This window comes from Antechinus flavipes, chromosome 1 (assembly GCF_016432865.1).
Source record: "Antechinus flavipes isolate AdamAnt ecotype Samford, QLD, Australia chromosome 1, AdamAnt_v2, whole genome shotgun sequence".
In the NCBI taxonomy this organism is placed as follows: Eukaryota; Metazoa; Chordata; class Mammalia; order Dasyuromorphia; family Dasyuridae; genus Antechinus; species Antechinus flavipes.
The window spans coordinates 725,973,893-725,992,634 of record NC_067398.1 but is presented as its reverse complement, the minus strand read 5'-3'; the positions used below and the strand labels follow the sequence as shown (position 1 = coordinate 725,992,634).

Genomic DNA, 18,742 nt, shown 5'->3' with positions numbered 1-18,742 from the left:
CAGAAGAAATTATATTCATGAGTGTCTATCTTTGCTTTCTTGTAGGTTGTTCTTTTGTTCTCTGCTGTGCAATTTTAAAAAATACTTTTCCCCCTTTCATCCTTCCACTTCCCCCAAGCAAACTACAGTAAAACAGATGTATTTATATATACATATTCACATATACATATACATTCATACCCACAAAGACACATTTATATGCACACATACATAGAGCTACATGCATACATACCTACATATACTCAGATACATATATATACATACGCATTTATCCATATGTAAACATTCATTTAAAACAATCTAAGTATAGCTGATATACAATGTAGATTTCTTTCTTGATTGAATCTTTAAGTTTGACTTTGTTTAAGATCAATGATTATTAGCCCTACTTTTTTTTCCTAACAAATTCTATTTCTGATCCTTGTAATGTTTGTATATTTAATTTCTTTCCTATCTTTGTTAATTCTTTTCCTTTAATTCTGTTCTTTAGCTTGCCTTGCTATTACTTAACTTCCCCCCACCCATGGCTCCCTTCCTTGTCTTCTCCCTTTCTTTGCTTCCCCATCCCCTCATTTTTTTCTCCTTATTCCTTTATAGATTTTGGATGCTACTATACCCTTCATGGTATGAATGTAGTGTAGCCTACTTAATCCATTCCTGATGTGAGCAGGATGACTTACATTTTTATAATTTTGACTCAGTTCTATAAATATTTGAGAAATGAGACCTTTGTTGGAGAAACTTGTTGCAGAAATTTCCCCCAATTTTCTGTTTTCCTTGTAATTTTGGTTAAAATGGTTTTGTTTGTGCAACTTTTTAATTTTATGTAATCCAAACCAAAAAAAAAAAAAAGGCATTTTGTAATGCTATCTCTTTTTTGATCCTAAATTCTTCTCTTATCCATATCTGACAAAGTATTACATGATCTCTTAATTTGCTTATGGTATTACAGGCCCAGTTTGACTTTATCTTGGTACATATGTGAGATGCTGGTCTATTCCTAGTTTTTGCCATTCTGTCTTCCCAGAAGCTTTTGTCAAATAATGTCAAAAAGTAGATCTTTGGGTTTAGCATATAATGGATTCCTATGGTCATTTATTATAATGTAATTTGTCCCTTATCCATGGATTCACCACTCTATTTTTAAAATGGTACCAGACTGTTTTGATAATTACCACATATATAATTTGAAACCTGTTATGGCTAGATCACTTTCTTTCACATTTTTTTTTCATTGATTCCCTTGAATGTTGTCGCATTGTTGTAACTTTCTTTCATGAAATTATCCATTGTCTCTGTGGTTCATCTATTGATCCACTTATTGCTTAGAATTAGATTAATTTCCAATTAATTTTAATCTTTCCATTGTCCGTTATTGAATCAAATGTTTATTTGCATTATAATCTAAAAAGAATGCATTTACCATTTCTGCTTTTCTGCATGGCCCTAACATATGGCCAGTTTTTATGTAAGTGCTATGTAGTGATCAGAAGTATATTCCTTTTTTATTCCCAGTGTTCTCCAAAAATCTATCATATCTAACATTTTCAGAATTTTATTTACCTCCTTAATTTCTTTCTTGTTTACTTTTTGATTAGATTTATTAAATTCTGAGAGGGGAAAGTTGAGATCCTCCCACTAATATACTTTTATTATCTATTTTCTCCTATGACTCATTCAACTTTTCCTTAGATGCTGTACTGCTTGGTGCAGTATGTTTAGTATGGTATCTTTCAGCAATATATACTTCCCTTGTTAATTGAATCTATCTTTGCTTTGCTTTGTCTGAGATGATTGCTACCCCAGTTTCTTTGCTTCAGCTGAAGCATAATAGATTCTGCTCCAGCCCCTTACCTTTACCCTGTGTTTCTTGTAAACAGCATATTTTAAGATTCTGGTTAAGATTCTGGGTTCATTCTGTCTGCTTCCATTTTATGAGTGAGTTCGTCCCATTCACATTTATTGTTATGATAACTAACTCTGTATTTCCCTCCATGCTGTTTTCTCGTATTTCACCCCCTTTCTTATCCCCCTACCTTTCCCTTTCCACAAGCGTTTCACTTCTGATTACCCCATTCCCAATACACTCTTGCTTTTACGGCTCCCTTCCCCTTCTGTGATCCTCATCTCCTTTTGCTTTCCTGTAGGGTAAGGCAGATTTCCATATCCATGTATGTGTATGTGCTATACCCTCTTTGAGCCACCTTTCTTTCCATTATAATAGCTTTTTCATGACTCTTTCACGTGGGATCAATTTTTTTCAGACCTTTATTTGGGGGGAGGGGAGGGTTCCACCCTAGCAAAATCATTTTATATCCCTCTGTCGGTATATACTCCTCCTAATTGCTTTTATAGTAATAAAGCTGTTAGACTTAATCTTGCCACATGAAAGCACAGTTCAACCTTATTGAATTTCTTGCATTTTCTTTCTTTTTTATGTTCCTTCCACCTTGGATCAGGAATGCTGGGAAAGCCTCCAGTTGGTTAAATGCCCACTTCCCCCAGAAAGCTGATGCCCAAGTTCGCCGGGCAGGAGATTTTGGGGGGCAATCCCTTTGCCTTCCAGCATATCCTATTCCCGGCCTCTGTCCTTGACCTTGGAAGCTGCTGCATCACACGCAATCCCGACTGCTGGGAGCACAGCAAGAAACAAGCAGCGCCCGGGGTCCCCCGGGGGAGATTCCGGCCCAAGTAGCCACACCTCCGGGCCAGGGCGGAGAAGCAAGCCGGGAGGGCCCCGGGGAGGTGGCCGCCCCTCAGCTGGGACAAACAGGGGAAGCTTGGGACAAAGGGAAGGAGTCGGGGTGAGGGCGGGGGCGCGGCCCGTGGGCTAGCACAGAGCGGAGCCTGGGCCCGCAACCTGGGGCCACAAAGTCTGGCTCTCCCTTCCCCCCAGCCGACCACTGCCCCGGGGCGAGGGGGCCAAAGCAGGCGACGCTTAAGAGCCGGTCAAACCTATTTGTGACCCTTTACTGCCGCGGAGGGGCCTGTAACGGGACCACCCGGGCAGCCGCCCCTCAGGGACAGGACGGGGGTTTCTGACTAGCGGGGGCGGGGCTGCCCACGACCCCCGCGGGGGCGGGGCCCAGGGGGTTCACATCACTGGGACTTCCGACTGGGCGACCCCCCCAGAGCTCAGTGACCCCTCTCAGAGCCCAGGGGTCAGTTCTTCAGTTTTTCTCTGCCCAGCATACCCACTACTCCGCCTAAATGGCCAAGAGCCGGCAGGACTCTGCACATGCGCAGAGGGCTCCGCGAACTACATTTCCCAGAAAGCCGTGTAGCTCGAGGGACTCCGGCTCTGCCTGTGGCGTTACGTCATTGCCGCCGCCGCCGCCGCCGCCTGGGCTCTTGCTAGTCGCGGCCGCCAGAGCCCTGCCCCGTTCTGAACCGGTGTCGGTTCCGAGCCCCTGGCCTCGGACCGGGGTGAGTAGGACCCGGGACCAGGCACTCGCGGAGGTGGAGCTCGACGCCAGGTTTTGCTGCACCGGGTCGGGGGAGGGGTGGCTTACCTGCTGGGAACACTGAGCATGCGCAATGCGCGCCTATTCCCTTCCCCCACACACTCCCACTCCGGCTCCCGCCTTGTGAGCATGCGCCCTGAGCTCTTGAGGCTCCTGCCCTCCTCTAGTGCCCGCTGTGGCACCTCAGCACGCTCCAAACTTAGTCCGCAAAGTCCTGAGGCCCGAGGGCACGTCGCAGCCCCGCTGTGGAGCCTGCTGTGGCTCCCCATGGCCTCGGAGAAGCCCCTACAGCCCCCCCCCACCCCATGTTCTCTGTACCAGGCTCCCCCCCCCCCACTAGATCAGGACTTCAGGCCCCCCCTTGTACACCGGGTTCGGTGATGGCCAGATCGCGCGGGACCCCTCCCCACTCCTTCCTCTCCCCCGAACCCTTGTCCAGCCTCAGGCCTTTTCAGCCTGGACTTCCTCGTGCGCCCATTTCCCTGCCCCAGACACCGCTTGGACACTGGCTAGAAGGGCCTGACCTGACCCTTTCTCCTCCTGTTTTTTCCACAGCTGGACGTCCGGGTGCCCGGTGCTGCCCCTCCCACGCAGAAGCGGCCCACGGGGAGGAGGAGATGGCCCCCATGTTCCTGGCGGACAGCGCCTCCCGGGTGAGGGGCCTCCCGGGGCTCTCCCATCCCCTCTCCGGGCTCCCGGAGACAGCCTTGTGACCCGAGCAGGAGGGGCCCCGGGAGGTCACAGGCGGGGGAAGGAGCCGCACCAGGGGGCCCGGGACTGCGCCTCCAGCTTGGGCTCTGCCCCTGTGCCCCCAGGCAATACCCTCCCTATGACTCCCTGGTCCCCCGCCTCGGACTGGGGTACAACCCGTGGGGAGCTGAGCAGCTCCTGGGGGTCTCCCACTCACAAGGGAGCCTTGGGAGACCAGAAGTCCTTTGGGTCTAGGATGTCATCCTTAGGGGGTTGCAGGGACCCCCAACCCCTGTGCCAGGCAGGGTCCCCCGTGGAGGGTCCTCCAAAGACCCAACATTCATTTTGGGGGAACACTTTCCTTCCAGTACTTCCAACTGACACAATCCTGGTCAGGCTTCTCTTAGGCCCTCTGTGGTCAGGCTGGATGGAGAAACTGAGGCTCCCAGGGGGAGGACTGCCCAGCATCTGTAAAATGGGGTGTGGGGAGAGGAGAAATGTTTGGTGGCAGGTTTTGGGGGAAGGGGGAGTCCCAGGCAGGGCACAGGCCCTTGGGGCAGAAGCCAGAGCTGACCCCTAGAAGGCATCTGCCTGGAACCCCTCACCTGCCCTTGTCTTCTTAGGCCTGTGAGAGGGAGGGTCCCATTGAGTCAGAAGCAGGCCTTCCCCCCCACCAAAGTAGGGTCAGTGGGCAGGGTCTTCCACCTGCCCATCCCCCTCCCTGAGCAGCCATGGGTCCTGCATCTTGTAGGGCTCTGTGACCTTTGGGGACGTGGCCGTGGACTTCTCCCAGGAGGAGTGGGGGCACCTGGACCCCGCGCAAAAGGAGCTGTACCGGGAGGTGATGCTGGAGAACTACCGGAACCTGGTGGGCCTGGGTAAGGGGGTCCCCCTGAGTCCATGCCAAGGGAGCACAGGGGCCTCCAGGGCCTTCATCTTTGGGGGGCCCTTGAAATCAGGAATGATTCCCAGGCTTTGAGGGGGCCCCAGACCTGTAGAATGAGGCCAGCCCAAGAGCCGGGTGCAGATCCCCCAGGTGGGGCCCACCTGTCCTGGAGAAGGGCCTAGGAATGGGAGTCTGGGGTCTTCCTTGGCCCCAACCCTTTTCCGTTTCCTCTGGGCAGGACTCGCAGTTTCCAAACCCCGTGTGATTGAGCAGTTGGAGCGAGGGGAAGCGCCGTGGACACCATGGGGAGGGGTCCCGAGGAGCTGCGGTCCAGGTGAGTGGGAGACCCCCAGGAGCTGCTCTGTTCTTCTTAGTCCTGACCTCATTGATTGGCCCATCCACCCCATGATGTCAGTGCTCCTGGTGACGTTCTCTCTGATGAGGAAACTGAGGCAGGAGGTTGGGAACTTTGGTAGGTTGACCTCTAGAAAGGGTGTGAGGTGGGCTTTGGATCCAGAACCTCCTGACTTTCGATGCTGCCTCCCATGGGAAAATACTTTAAAGCCCAGAAGGAGAAGAACACTTGGGAAGAGCTTCTTGCTAGGGTCACATGGGATTTTGGGAAAAGCTCAAATGTTGATGAGTGTGTCCTTTGGAACTGGGAGAGAGGCCCTAAGTAGGAACTGACCTTTTTGCTCCCCTTCCTTGGGGTCACCCTATTGTTGGCAGCCCTTCTGTTACTCGTTTGACTCTGTTCTCTCCTTAATGTATATGTTCCCTTGAATAACGAGGTCCTGCTTACTTGTGGGACACAACCCCCGGTCACTCTCCTCCAGAGAGCGCTCAGTGATGTGGTGGGCGGGGCTCGGCCGGCAGAGTTTCTCCTGCTGCTCTGAGAGTTTTCAGGCTCAAGCAGTTTCTAACTGGCAGGAAATAAAAGGGGAAGAAATTGCACAGATGTGGATGGAGCAAAGTATCCTGTTCTTTTAGGAGTAGGGACCTCCCTGGAGGAGACTGGACCCTGTCTGTCTTCTGTTGAGCAGTGGTTCTGCCTTTCAGAGGCCAGAAGACACTTGACCTTGATCTGGTCAGTGGTTCCAGGAAGACCCAGGACCCTTGTACAAAACTGCCCTCTTACTTTGGTCAGCCAATTATTAAGTCCATTCCCTTCATCTCTGATGAAGCATCAGTGGTTTATTCCCTCTGTAACATCTCTGATCCATTTCTTATCTGCTCCACCTTTGGTCCATTTCCCCTCTGGCCCATTTCTCCTCTGCTCCATCTCTGGTCCATTTCATCTCTGCTCCATCTCTGGTCCATTTCATCTCTGCTCCACCTTTGGTCCATTTCTCCTCTGCTCCATCTCTGGTCCATTTCATCTCTGCTCCACCTTTGGTCCATTTCTCCTCTGGTCCATTTCATCTCTGCTCTACCTTTGGTCCATTTCCCCTCTGGTCCATTTCATCTCTGCTCTACCTTTGGTCCATTTCCCCTCTGGCCCATTTCTCCTCTGCTCCACCTTTGGTCCATTTCTCCTCTGGTCCATTTCCCCTCTGGCCCATTTCTCCTCTGCTCCATCTCTGGTCCATTTCATCTCTGCTCCACCTTTGGTCCATTTCTCCTCTGGTCCATTTCCCCTCTGGCCCATTTCTCCTCTGCTCCACCTTTGGTATATTTCACCACTGTATTATATCTCTGGTCCATTTCCCCTCTGCAGTATCTCTTTATCAGCCTTCTCCTCTCCTCTGATGCTGTCCCTACCTTGGAGCAGTCCCTTACCACCTCACATCTGGGCTATTACTGTGGCTGCTGATGGGTCTGTCTCAAGTGTCCTCCCACTCTAGTCCATCCTCCTTTCAGCTATAAAGTGATTTTCCCAAAGCTCAGGTCTTACCATGTCATACCCTCTCCAGTGACTCCCCAACACCTCCAGAATCAGGTAAGGAGTTCTTTGGCATTCAAAGCCCTTCATAACCTTGTTTCCAGGTTATAAATATAAATTTAAATATATATTTATATATAAATATAAAATTTCAGATATAAAAATATTATGTGGCAACTAAAAAGCTTAGTTACCAATAGGGTACATTAAGAAGAGTATAGCTTCCAGGAACACGGAGGTGATAATGAAGCCGAGTCACCAAGCATTTATAAAGTGCCTGTTAAATGCCAGGCACCGTGATAAATACCATATAGGTTCACTCTCCTCTTCTTTTCTCAGAATTCATTCAAGTTTTGTGGTCAGTTTTAAGTGATGTGGTTCAAGAATGATCTTGATGAACTTAAGAGTGTCTAGAACCTAGCAAGTAGAATAGTGAGAAGCCTGAAATCTGTGACACAGGAGAATCTGTCAGAGGAACTAGGGATGTTTATTTTTAGCCTGAATAAAAGAGGACTTGAAGAGAACATAATAGCTGCCTTTAAATTATGTATTAGGGCTGTTTTTACTTGACTTCAAAGGGTAGGACCAGGAGCAGAAGTTGTAAGGATGCAAATTTAAACTTCATGTCACAATTGGAGCCACCCAGAGTAGAAGGAACCACCCTAACAAGTAGTAGGTTCCTTCTTGGAAGTCTGCAAGTAGAGACTGGATGATTTATTTCAGTTTTTTGTGGAAGGGACCCTTTTGTGTGTGGACTAGACTGGAAGCTGCTGAGATTTTTTCCTACCTCCAAGCTCCACTAATCCTGCTTTCCAAGTCTGGATAGAGATGTGATTCGTGAAACATGTATTTTTAATCATGGTCAGTGCCAGATTTGTTTTTCATGACTAAATATATGTTACAAAGGAGAGCTTGTATTTTTAAGTTGGAGTTGAAAGCTGTATGAAGAGCAAAGGCTTAATGATAGTGATGGTAAAAACTAGAAAAGAACATTAGTGAAAAATGTAATAATATAGCAAAAGGAAATCCAGAAACAGACATAGACAAGCTAGACATTGTGGCTACTAATGTGGTAAGATAGTGGCCACAAAGACATTATCTCATCTCTTGATCCTGACCTTTGGCCATGTGACCTGGGTAGCTTGTTTCACCTCCCTGTGCCTCAGCCAGATCTCTAAGATCATAGTGGGCAAAGATGGTACTAACCTGAAATAGGAGTTTTTTCACCTGGGACTTCCTTCGCCACTGAAATAATAGATTCAGTTCCTAGCTCTAGTCCATATTTGAAGAAACCATAAGATGCACATAACGGACATTTACAAATTTACAATTTACAATTCTTGTTCTCCTATTTCTTTTATACATATGGCAATATTCATGTTTATTGCTGGTTGTCAGGTTGTTCCTTATTTTTTAAAGATAAAAAGACAACAGAAAATGTTTACTTTTTTTGGTTTGGTTTTGTTTTTCAGATTGGGAGACTAGACTTGAAAGCATGGCTTCGTCTTTAAAGTTGGATCTCTCCAGGGAAAATTCCTTTCAGGAAAGGGTCAGGAGAGATGGGGCTGCTGCTTTCAGATTGAGAAAGGCCTTCAGTTTTGATGCCAAGTCAGAAAAGCATCACAACAATGAAGAGAAATCTCTTCAGCAAACAAAATTTATCCAGAACAAACTTCCCCACGAAGTGCAAAGGCGTGAATGTAATAAATATGGCAAAAACTTCAGTCTAGGACCAATTATTTTTCCACAACAGAGCATAAGTATAGGAAGCAGTCTACATCAATGTGAAATGAATCAAAAGAGCTTTAGCCTGTATTCAGACATTAGAAATTATAACCAAATCTGTGTTAAACAAGTATTTTCTAAGTATAATGAATTTCAGAATTCTTTTAGTTACAATTCAAACCTTACTGAGACTTGTGTGATGAATTCTACTGGGAAACCTCATGAATTTAATGAATGTAGCACTTTATTCCTGAGCTCACAGCTTACACAATTTCAAAGAATTCATTCTGGATGGGAACCTTATGAATCTAATGAATGTGGGACAGCCTTCAGCAAGAGCTCAGAGCTTATTGAGCATCAATCAGTTCAAACTGGAGAGCAGCCCTTCAGAGTTACTGAATATGAGAAAGTCCTCTTGCCAAGTACAAATCATACTGAACATCAGTTAGTTCAAGCCGGAGAGATACCTTGCAAATGTAAACAGTGTAGCAAAGCATTTTTCCTGAACTCCCAACTTGGAGTACATCAGAGAACGCACACTGGAGAGAAACGTTATAAGTGTAATGAATGCGGGAAAGTCTTCCGCCAGAAAGCAAAACTTAACATACATATAAGAATTCACACTGGAGAAAAACCTTTTGAATGTAATGAATGTGGAAAGGCCTTCCGGGAGAGCTCAGATCTTACTCTACACCAGAGAATCCACACTGGGGAGAAACCTTATAAATGTAGTGAATGTGGGAGGGCCTTCAGGCGGAGCAAAAACCTGACTCTCCATTGGAGAATTCACACTGGAGAGAGACCTTTTGAATGCAATGAATGTGGGAAAGCTTTCCGCCAGAGCTCAGATCTCTCCCAACACCAGAGAATCCACACTGGAGAGAAACCTTATGAATGTAAGGAGTGTGGAAATGTCTTCCGCCAGAGCTCACACCTTATTCTGCACCAGAGAATCCACACTGGAGAGAAACCTTATGAGTGTAGTGAGTGTGGGAAGGCCTTCCGCCTGGGCTCACAGCGTAACGTCCACCAGAGAATCCACACTGGAGAGAAGCCCTACGAGTGCAACGAATGTGGGAAGGCCTTCCGCAAGAGTTCATACCTTACTCAACACCAGAGGATTCACACTGGAGAAAAGCCTTACAAATGCAATGAATGTGGGAAGTCCTTCAATCGGCGTAGAAACCTTACTTTCCACCAGAGAATTCACACGGGCGAGAAACCATATGAATGTAATGAATGTGGAAAGACCTTTAGCTCAAACAGAAATCTTAGTCTCCACCAGAAAATTCATACTGGGAGGACAGCGTAAAAATGTAATGATTGTGAGACGTACCTCCATCACAAGTCAGACTTTATTGATGATCAGAGAATTTAGGGTGGGCAACAACTTTATCAGCAGAGTGAAGGTTGGAAGATCTTCCAGAGCACAAAGCTTCCTAAATCTCAGTTCATGCTGGCGTGAAACTATATGAATCTCATAAATAGGAGAAGCATTCCCTGGTCACAAGCCAGTGGGCCCCATTCAGAATAGAATTTCTCATGAATGGAATGCCTGGGAAGTTCTGTCTCAGAATTCATGTTGTAGAAGATCCTTATGAACGGGAAAAGGTCAGGAGCTGAAGCAGAATCCTTATAAATCCTTTGTAGGAAATTCACACTGGAGACCAACTAGATGAATGTACTTAATTGGCAAGCATTTATTACAATATGCCAGATACTGTGCTAGGAGTAGAAATACAAAACAAAACATAAAGTTCCTCCCTTCAAGGAGTGTACATTTTATTTGGGGAGACAACACATAGATAAATTTTATATTTAACAAAACAAAAAAACAAGAAAGTGAGCAACTGTGGGGAGGGGGGAATGGAAGGGGAAAGAAAGGGATGAATGGGAGTGGTGAAGGCCTCTTGAACAAAGCAGCATTTTGAGCTGAGTCCTGAAGCAGGACACAGACCCTGAGATGAAGGGAGCTATGGAGGGTGATGGTCTAAGTATGTGGGACAGCAGCTACTGCAATGAGTGCAAATGGGAGATGGAGCTTTATAGGAGGGAATTAGCACTTAGGCCAGTGTGTCCGGACTATGGGATACATAAAAGGTGGAATGAGTAAGAAGGCTGGAAAGGCAGGAAGAAGCCAGGTTATGTTCAGGGGAGTTGATATCCTAGATGTGATAAGGATCCATTAAGAGTATTGAGCAGGGGATGGGAGGCCTGATGGGTGGGGGTGCCGTGGCCAAAATTGTTCTTTAAGGAAATCATATTGGTAGCAGTTTGGAAGATGAATTGGCCTGGGAAGGGCTTCAGGAGGGATGCCAGTCATGAGGCAACAGCAGTAGTTAAGGTGAGAGGTTGGCACTTGTTTGAACTTGATTATACTTCTTAAGATGGAGAGAAGGCTGTGTACAAGAGCTGATATAGACTCGGGAAAGACAGGATTGGCAACTCAACAGATATATGGAGAGTGAGAAAAAATGCCTTCTAAGATTGAATCTTAATGATGAAAAAAATTGGTGCCCTCAGCAGTAATAAGGAGGTTTGGGATGTATGGAGTAAGTAGTTTCAAATATCAAATAGGCAGTCAGTATATGTGGTTCTAGAATTTAAGACAAATGGGGTCTGATGTGAAGCTGGGATTTGTTTGCTCAGAAGGTAACTGAGCCCAGAGGAATTATTGAGGTTATCAAGTCTGAGTATGGAGCAGACCCTCAGACTCCTTACCTTAAACCCACAGTTAATGGGCTTGAAGTGGGTGATGGTACAATGAAGTAATCAGAACCAGTCAGATAGGATTAGCAAGAAGTAGTGTCATGAAAATTTAAAGCAAATTTCAAGGAGCCACTTAAGAAATACCAAAGAGTACACAGAAGTCCAAAGGGATGAAGACCCAGAAATAGCCTTAGGATTTGACGGGTTAGAAATCACTGGTAACTTTGGAAAGACGTTTCATTTAAATAGTAAGCTACATTGCAGAAGACTAAAAAAAGTGAAAATAGACACAAGTGTAGACATTCTTGCCATGGAGTAAATACACAAAGTAGATGGCTTTCATCAAGGACTTTAGCCTCCAGAGGAAGAGCTAATCTAGGCTGATATCAGGAATGGTAGAATCTAGAGAGATTTTTAAGGATGAGGAAGACTGTTGGGTTCATAAGTTGCAGAGTAAATAGGGAGAAACTGAGGGAGTGATAGATCAGCCTAGGAAAAAAATGGGAGGAAAGATTGAAGGGAACCCACAGCGGTGTCTGCCTTGGCAAGGAGATTGGTTATATCTTCAAGACTACAAAAGGAGGAGCTAGTGGGAGATAATAGCAGTGAAATGTGATTTTAAATAATAAAACTCATTTGGTGAATCTTTTAAGGTTGAGAGAAGGCTCTCAGCTGTGGATCTTGGAGTGCCATGGTATAACCATTGTTGGGAGTAGGAGAGAAGATAGTTTAGAGGACTAGAAAGATGACCTTGCTGCTGTGAGAGCCCAGTTAAGATTAGACAAAAATTTAGTAGCGATTTCAGTCAACATGATTTCTTGATGTCTTTAAACTCTGTTGATCTGTATTTGTGTACAGACCCGAGAAAGTGGGTTATTATTGGTAGGTAAGACATGGGCACTGGGAGTTCAAGAGTAATGGATTGTATAAACCTAATCAATTCACCAAAGGATTGAGATATGGAAGGAAGGAACGTGTCATCAGAGCAGGAGTTAGGGCCTGGGAAGCTGGAGGGGTAGAAAGAAAAGGGTTCAGAGAGTAACAGAGAGAGAGAGATGGAGCAGTAAAAGGTGGTATAAAGAAAAATCAACATGCACCCTTCTGTATGATAGCAGCAGTATGACAGCAGATACTGACTATCTATGGGTGGCTGAGGAATGGGGGAGCCGGTCCTTGTGTCTGAGAAGACCAATAGACTGGCCAGGGAGTATTGAAGGGAACATCAACGTGTATTTTGAAGTTCCCTAGTGTGGGGTCCAGAGGAGACTGATCCAAGCACTGAACTCTTTAAGAAAAAAAGTAGATTAAACTCCCGCAGGATATGAGCTGAATGAGAATTTCGGATAGAATAGGAGAAGGTGAGTCATGGTAAAAAGAAAGGCAGAGGGTTGGTGCTGCCTGAGGGATGAGTGATGCAACTCCCTGGGCATGAGCGGGCTACAGAGGAACGTGCCCCTGGTACTGGTGAGGGGTAGAGGATGGAAATGTGAATAAAAGGAAGTGTGCTGCCCGCAGAGCAGATGGCACAGCGGGAGCGACTGCCACATGGAGAGGAGGAGACCGCGTGGAACCCCAGACGGAGACAGCAAGCTCTGGTGTCCTGTGACGCTAAACGAGCCATTTCACCTCCTAGTACTTGGGTTCCCATCATCAGAAGAACAAGACACCTAGGGAGGAGCAGCTGAGATGTTCAGCCCTGTGCAAATGCTATGACTGGGTACTTCAGGGGATGGGCATGGGGATTGGGGGGAGTTCTTTGGCAGTCGGGTTCACTGTCACTGCTGAGTGCCTAAGACAAAGGCAAGGGCGCTCGCCATTGGGGAATTGGTGCAGGCAGAATGGGTGCCAGGAAGTCTGGCGCAGGAAATTAGAAAATCAAAAGACACCCCACAACCCAGGACTTCAGCCACCTGGCATTGCTCTGTGCCAGGCACTGTGCCAAAGGGCAAAGATGCTCCCAAGGCACATACAGGGGTCCCCAAAGTCCTAGTGCAGTTCTGTGGAAAGCCTAGAAGAGCACTAGAGAGAGTGGGGAGAAAGGACATAGAGTTGGAGGAACATCAGAAGGAGCAGGGCTAGATCGCAGAGTCGGGGCAGCAAGCACTGTGCTGAGCTCTGATAGTCCTTGCTCTCCAGGAGCTCACCCAATGGGGACCACAAGCAAATAACTAGGGACATGAAAGATACAAAGGGGGCAAATGGAAGGTAACCTAGAGAGAAGGAGACTAGCCACGGGGGCACTGAAAGATGCCTCTGAAGATGAGATTGGGCCTGAGAATTCGAGGGAGCTGCGAGAGGCCGCTGAACATTACAGATGGGGGAGGAACGGCGTAGAGTCAGGGGAGGGCACCGACCCAGGCTGATGTAGCTGCGGCAGGGTGGGGAGCGGTGTGGATGGAGACTGGAAGGAGGAGAGTTCCAAGCTGGGAAGAGGTTTTTCACATTGGTTTTCAGGAAGTCCCTGAAGAGTTTTTAAAAGTGAAACAGGGTTTGTTTTGGGTCCAGGAGTCGGTAGAATTTATTGAGTGGGGCTGGGAGGAAATGACCAGGTTAGACCCTCGGCTCAGGGATGTCACTTTGGTTACTGAATGGAGAATGGACAGGAGCTGGAGCAGGCAGCTAACCACTGGGGACCAGGGTGTTGGCAGTCAGAGGGAAAAGGGCTCATGGGGAAGGCAGTAGGAAAACCTATCTTCTGGGAGAGAGGACAGTGCTCAAATAGCTAGGAGGGTTTTTTTCGGGGAAGAGATAATGGACATGTTGAGTTTAAGGTGTCCATGGGAGGTCCAACTGGACTTGTCCATTAGGCAGTTGGTGTTGCTAACTGATCTAGAGGTCAGGAAAAGTTAGCAGTGGATAAATCTGAGAATTGTTGCATAGTGATGACGTTGACCTCATGGGAGTTAATGTGGTCCCCGAGTTAGATGGTATAGAAGAGAAAAGGGGGCCCAGGACAGGCACCCACCTTTGAGTGGTGTGATGTAGATGTGAAGATCCAGCAGAGGATCAGCCAGGGCTGGGGGGTGGGAAAAAAAAAAAAACAGGAGAAAGGGATTTCCTGAAAGCCTGGAGGGAAGACAGTCTCAGGAGGAGAATAGCCAACAGTGCCACAGATCAAGGAAAGTGGCCATTGAGAAGTGGTCCCTGATCAGGCAATTTCAGGATCATTGGTGATTTGGGAGAGTGATTTTGGTGGAATGAAGAGTTTGGAAACTTGATTGTAAGGGATGGAGAAGAGAGTAAAAGGAAAGGGAGTGAAGGTACAAATTATTGACTGAGTTTATCAGCAAAAGGTAGAGTTCAACAGTTACTGGGATAAAGCAGTATAGATCAATAATGGGAATGCAAGGATCAAGGGGGGGGGGAGACTGAGGAGATGTAGGCATAATTCTAGGCAATAGGGAGGGTCGTCCACAGGAAGAAATTAAAGGTAAGTGAAGGAAGGGGAATGATGGTGGGGGGGGGGGCGGCAATCTGTTGGAGATCAATAAACATTTAATAACTATTATGTGCCAGGCACTATACTAAGCTGAGAGGATTCAAAGACAGGCAAAAGACAATTAGTTCCCCTTCTCTCAATTCAACGCCCTCCCCCACCCCGCCCAGACTGAAAGCAAAGCAAAACTCATAACATTAAGTCAAACAAAACAAAAATGTCCATCAACCTGGCCTGAAAATGTACGGCTCATTCTGTATCTGAATCTATCCTTTTTAGCCGGTGGGTATGAGGTTCTCTCTGGTACCCTGGAATTAGGATTGTTCATTGCACTGGAGACAAATCGATAGATAGATGATAGATTTTTTTAAAAAAGAGTTTTTATTAACTATATGTCAAGCACTGTCCTAAATTGTGGCAATACATCTAAATGAAATAGTCCTCTCTCTCAAGTAGCCTACTTTCTTGTGGGTAGGAAGGCACAGTGGCTGTGCAATCAGACAGCAGAAGGTATGGGAGATCTGGTCCATAAATTGAGGGAGAAGTCAAGGGGGAATCCCTGCTTTCCAGAAGTAGGGGGGGTCAGAGAGTTCGTAAATCTTAGAATAATGGGAGACCCCTCCCCCTGCACAAGATTGGAATGCTATGCAATAGTTAAGGGCTGTGTGCAGCATTCTGAACAAAGTGAATTACTTTGGACTTCACTAAAACTGGCTATTACTACAACCAAGCCCTGTAGGACTCATATACTCAGGGCTCCTGGTGGGCTTTTATTCTGAGTAGAGATTTCCTTTATCCGGGATTCCAAGGTAAGTACTGCTCAACTCCCTCCAGTCACCTCTTCCCTGGGGATCTCTGTCAATAACTTTTCCTTACAGTGCAGCCATGACACCCTATTTGGCTACACTTAATCTGTAGTTGATCTTACCAAAGTCCCTGTGCACAGACTTCCACCAGGTGTCCTTCATCCCAGAGTATTTTAGAGCTTTGTAAAACTAGAAAACTTTCACTTTCACTGAATGGAATTATCAATTATCTTTATCAATTGGCTTTGCCTCCAGGTCACTGGAAACTTTGACAAGGAATGAAAATGAAAATTATCTTCAAAGATTACACAAAAGTATTCCAAATCTGGTAACCGCCATTCTTTACATTTATACCCCAAGCTTCCCAATACATATGAATACAATAAAAGCCTCTGCTGTCCACCAGAATAGAATAAAAATAACTTACAGATGTCCAAGAGTAATCTTGACTATGGCAGCCGTAACTGTAACCGAAGACATTTCCATTGATTGACATTGATAATTAGGAAGAGGAATAACTAGCTAAAGTTGTTTTTGAATTTCAAACCTTAATCTCCTCTGCTCTGTTGTTATTCTGCCCTCCAAATCAAACATCCATAATAATAATAGCTAGTGTTTATAAAATGCTTTCAGGCTTTTAAAAAGTTATTCATTTTGAACTTAGATCTAAAAAAACCAACTTATCCCCCATCTTTATATACACAATGCTATAATAGAAAAAAAGTTTCAACATAAAAAATTGAATTGCCATTTTACACTGTTGACTTAAAAAAAACCACTAATAAATACTCCATATCCTTTTCAAAACATGTTGCTTTTCTGGCCTTCTTTCTAAGATTTCTTTTGTTCTCTCTGTGTACTTTTTTTTTTTTTTTTTTTTTTAACCTCCTTTCTTCCCCAGCCCCCATAGAGAGGGCTACCATTAGACACACACAGATGTATGTATATATATTTAACCATGCATACTTCTGTTTCTTAGTTCTTTTTCTAGATCTTCCTTCAAAGATCCTTTGTAATTAATGTCAGCATTTTTAATATTCAAAATGACTTAGTTGTTCAAAGTTGTTCTTATAACAATATTGCATTTACTGGGTACAACATTCTCTTTATTCTGCTTGTTTCACTCTTTGTTATTTCATTTAAGTCTTTCCATGTTTTCCTAAAGGTCATTTCTTATAGCATAAAATTATTCCATCACAATCATGTACCACAACCTGTTTAATCTTTCCTCAGATGAGGGGCTTCCCCTCAACTCCTAAGTTCTTTACCACCACAAAGAAAGCTGCTATAAGTATCTCAGAATGTGGAAGTTCTTTTTCTTTTTCTCCAATCACCTTGGGAAATACTCCTAATAATGGTATTGTTGGGACAAAGGGTATATACAGTATTATAAATCTAAGCATCATTTCAGATTACTCTCCAAAATGTTCGGAATGGTTCACAGTTCTACCAACAGTGAATTGTTGTCCCAATTTTTCCATGTTCCTTTATCGCTGTCCCTTTCTACCATTTTAGTCAATCTGGCAGGTGTAAGATAGTCCAAAGTTGTTTTAGTTTGCATTTCTCTGATCAATTATGATTGAGTGCATTTTATATGACTATATATAGTTTTGATTTCTTCATCTAAAAACTGCCTGATCATATCCTTTGGCCATTTATCAATTGGGGAATGACTCCTTCTTAGCAATTTGATAAAGTTCCTTCTGTATTATATATAAAACCTTTGAGAAACTGTCTACAAAAATTTTCTCCCAATTTTTTGTTTTCTTTATAATCTTGGCTATATTAATTTTATTTGTTTTGAATTTAATGTAATCAAAATTATCCATTTTACAATGTACTCTATCATTTATTCATAAATTGTTCTCCTGTCTGATTCTACTGGGTAATATGTTCCATGTTCTCCTTTATTTCTGTCATGTATTCATGTTGACCTTATCTTTGTAAATGGTGTAGCCTATGGCCAATTTCTGGTAGACATTTTTACGATTTTCTCAATTCTCCCATCCTTCTTCTCCTTTTCTTTTTCCTCCTCTCCCACCTCCTTCCTCCTTCTTTTCCTGGTACTACTAAACCTCCTTGAAGTATAGTTTAAGATCTGCTACTGCTAAACTTTCTTCATTTACATTTTCCCATTAATTCTATGTTTTTTGAGAATTGAGATGGCATTGAATATATAGTTTTGAAAAAAATTGTTATTTTTATTGTATTGACTCTGCCTACCCATGACAATTAATATTTCTCATGATTCAAATTTGATTTTATTTGTATAAAAATGTTTTATAATTATGTTCATGTAGTTCTTGTATGTACTACAATTATTTTAAATGGGATATCTCTTACTATCTCTTCTTGCTAGATTTTATTGGTGATATATAAAAGCTGATGTTTTATGTGTGTTTATTTTATATCTTGCTACTTAGCTAAAAAGTATTGTTTCCATTAACTTTTTAGTTTAATTGTTAGGATTTTCCAAGTATATCATCATAACATCTGCAAAAAGAGATAGTTTTATTACCTCATTGCTCATTCTGATTCCTTTAATTTCTTTTTTTATTGCTATTGTTAATATTTATAATGTAATATTGAATAATATTGATGACAATGGCATCCTTGTTTCATTCCTAATCTTATTGTGACGATTTTTAGCTTAATCTTATTACAAATAGTGCTTGCTGATGGTTTTAGGTAGATGCTTCTTATCATTTTAAGGAAAAATCCACTTACACCTTCCATATTTAGTGTTTTTAGTAGGAATGAGTGTTTTATCAAAAGTTTTTTTCTGCATCTATTGATGTAGTCATATAGTTTTGTTACATTTTAATAGATATAATCAATCAGGGCAATAGTTTTCCTTATGTTCAAACATCCCTGCATTTCTACTATTAATCCCACTTGGTCACAATGTATATTTTTTCTCTTGGTAACAAGAAATATTTTACTGGTACTGTACAAGGAAGAAAACATAGTAATATTTCCATTTCTTAATTTTCATACTTAAATAAAAAGCTATTCACACGCAGAAAACATATCTAACTCTGACATGCAAAAAGAAATAATTATAGCTTAGCTTTGAAAATGATTACATTCTTTCATCTTAAATACCATGATATGCTGGGCTTCACAATAAATAACAGACAATTT

At 44.0% G+C, this 18,742-nt stretch overlaps 2 protein-coding genes across 3 annotated transcripts in view; both read left to right on the top strand.

The window, feature by feature from the left end:
• Positions 1 to 1,353: 1,353 nt before the first annotated feature.
• Positions 1,354 to 18,742, top strand: part of LOC127545847 (zinc finger protein 420-like) — a 330,731-nt gene continuing 313,342 nt past the window's right edge. For both annotated transcript variants that reach the window (XM_051973342.1, XM_051973340.1), the window contains exon 1: positions 1,354 to 3,426. The gene's annotated coding sequence lies outside the window, so the exon portion shown is untranslated. The remainder of the gene's footprint in view (positions 3,427 to 18,742) is intronic.
• On the top strand, positions 3,474 to 10,417 carry LOC127545856 (zinc finger protein ZFP2-like). Its single transcript, XM_051973352.1, has 4 exons — positions 3,474 to 4,117; positions 4,906 to 5,032; positions 5,279 to 5,374; positions 8,395 to 10,417. Exons 1-4 carry the CDS (start codon positions 3,770 to 3,772, stop codon positions 9,957 to 9,959), a joined length of 2,136 nt encoding a protein of 711 aa, XP_051829312.1. The 5' UTR covers positions 3,474 to 3,769; the 3' UTR covers positions 9,960 to 10,417.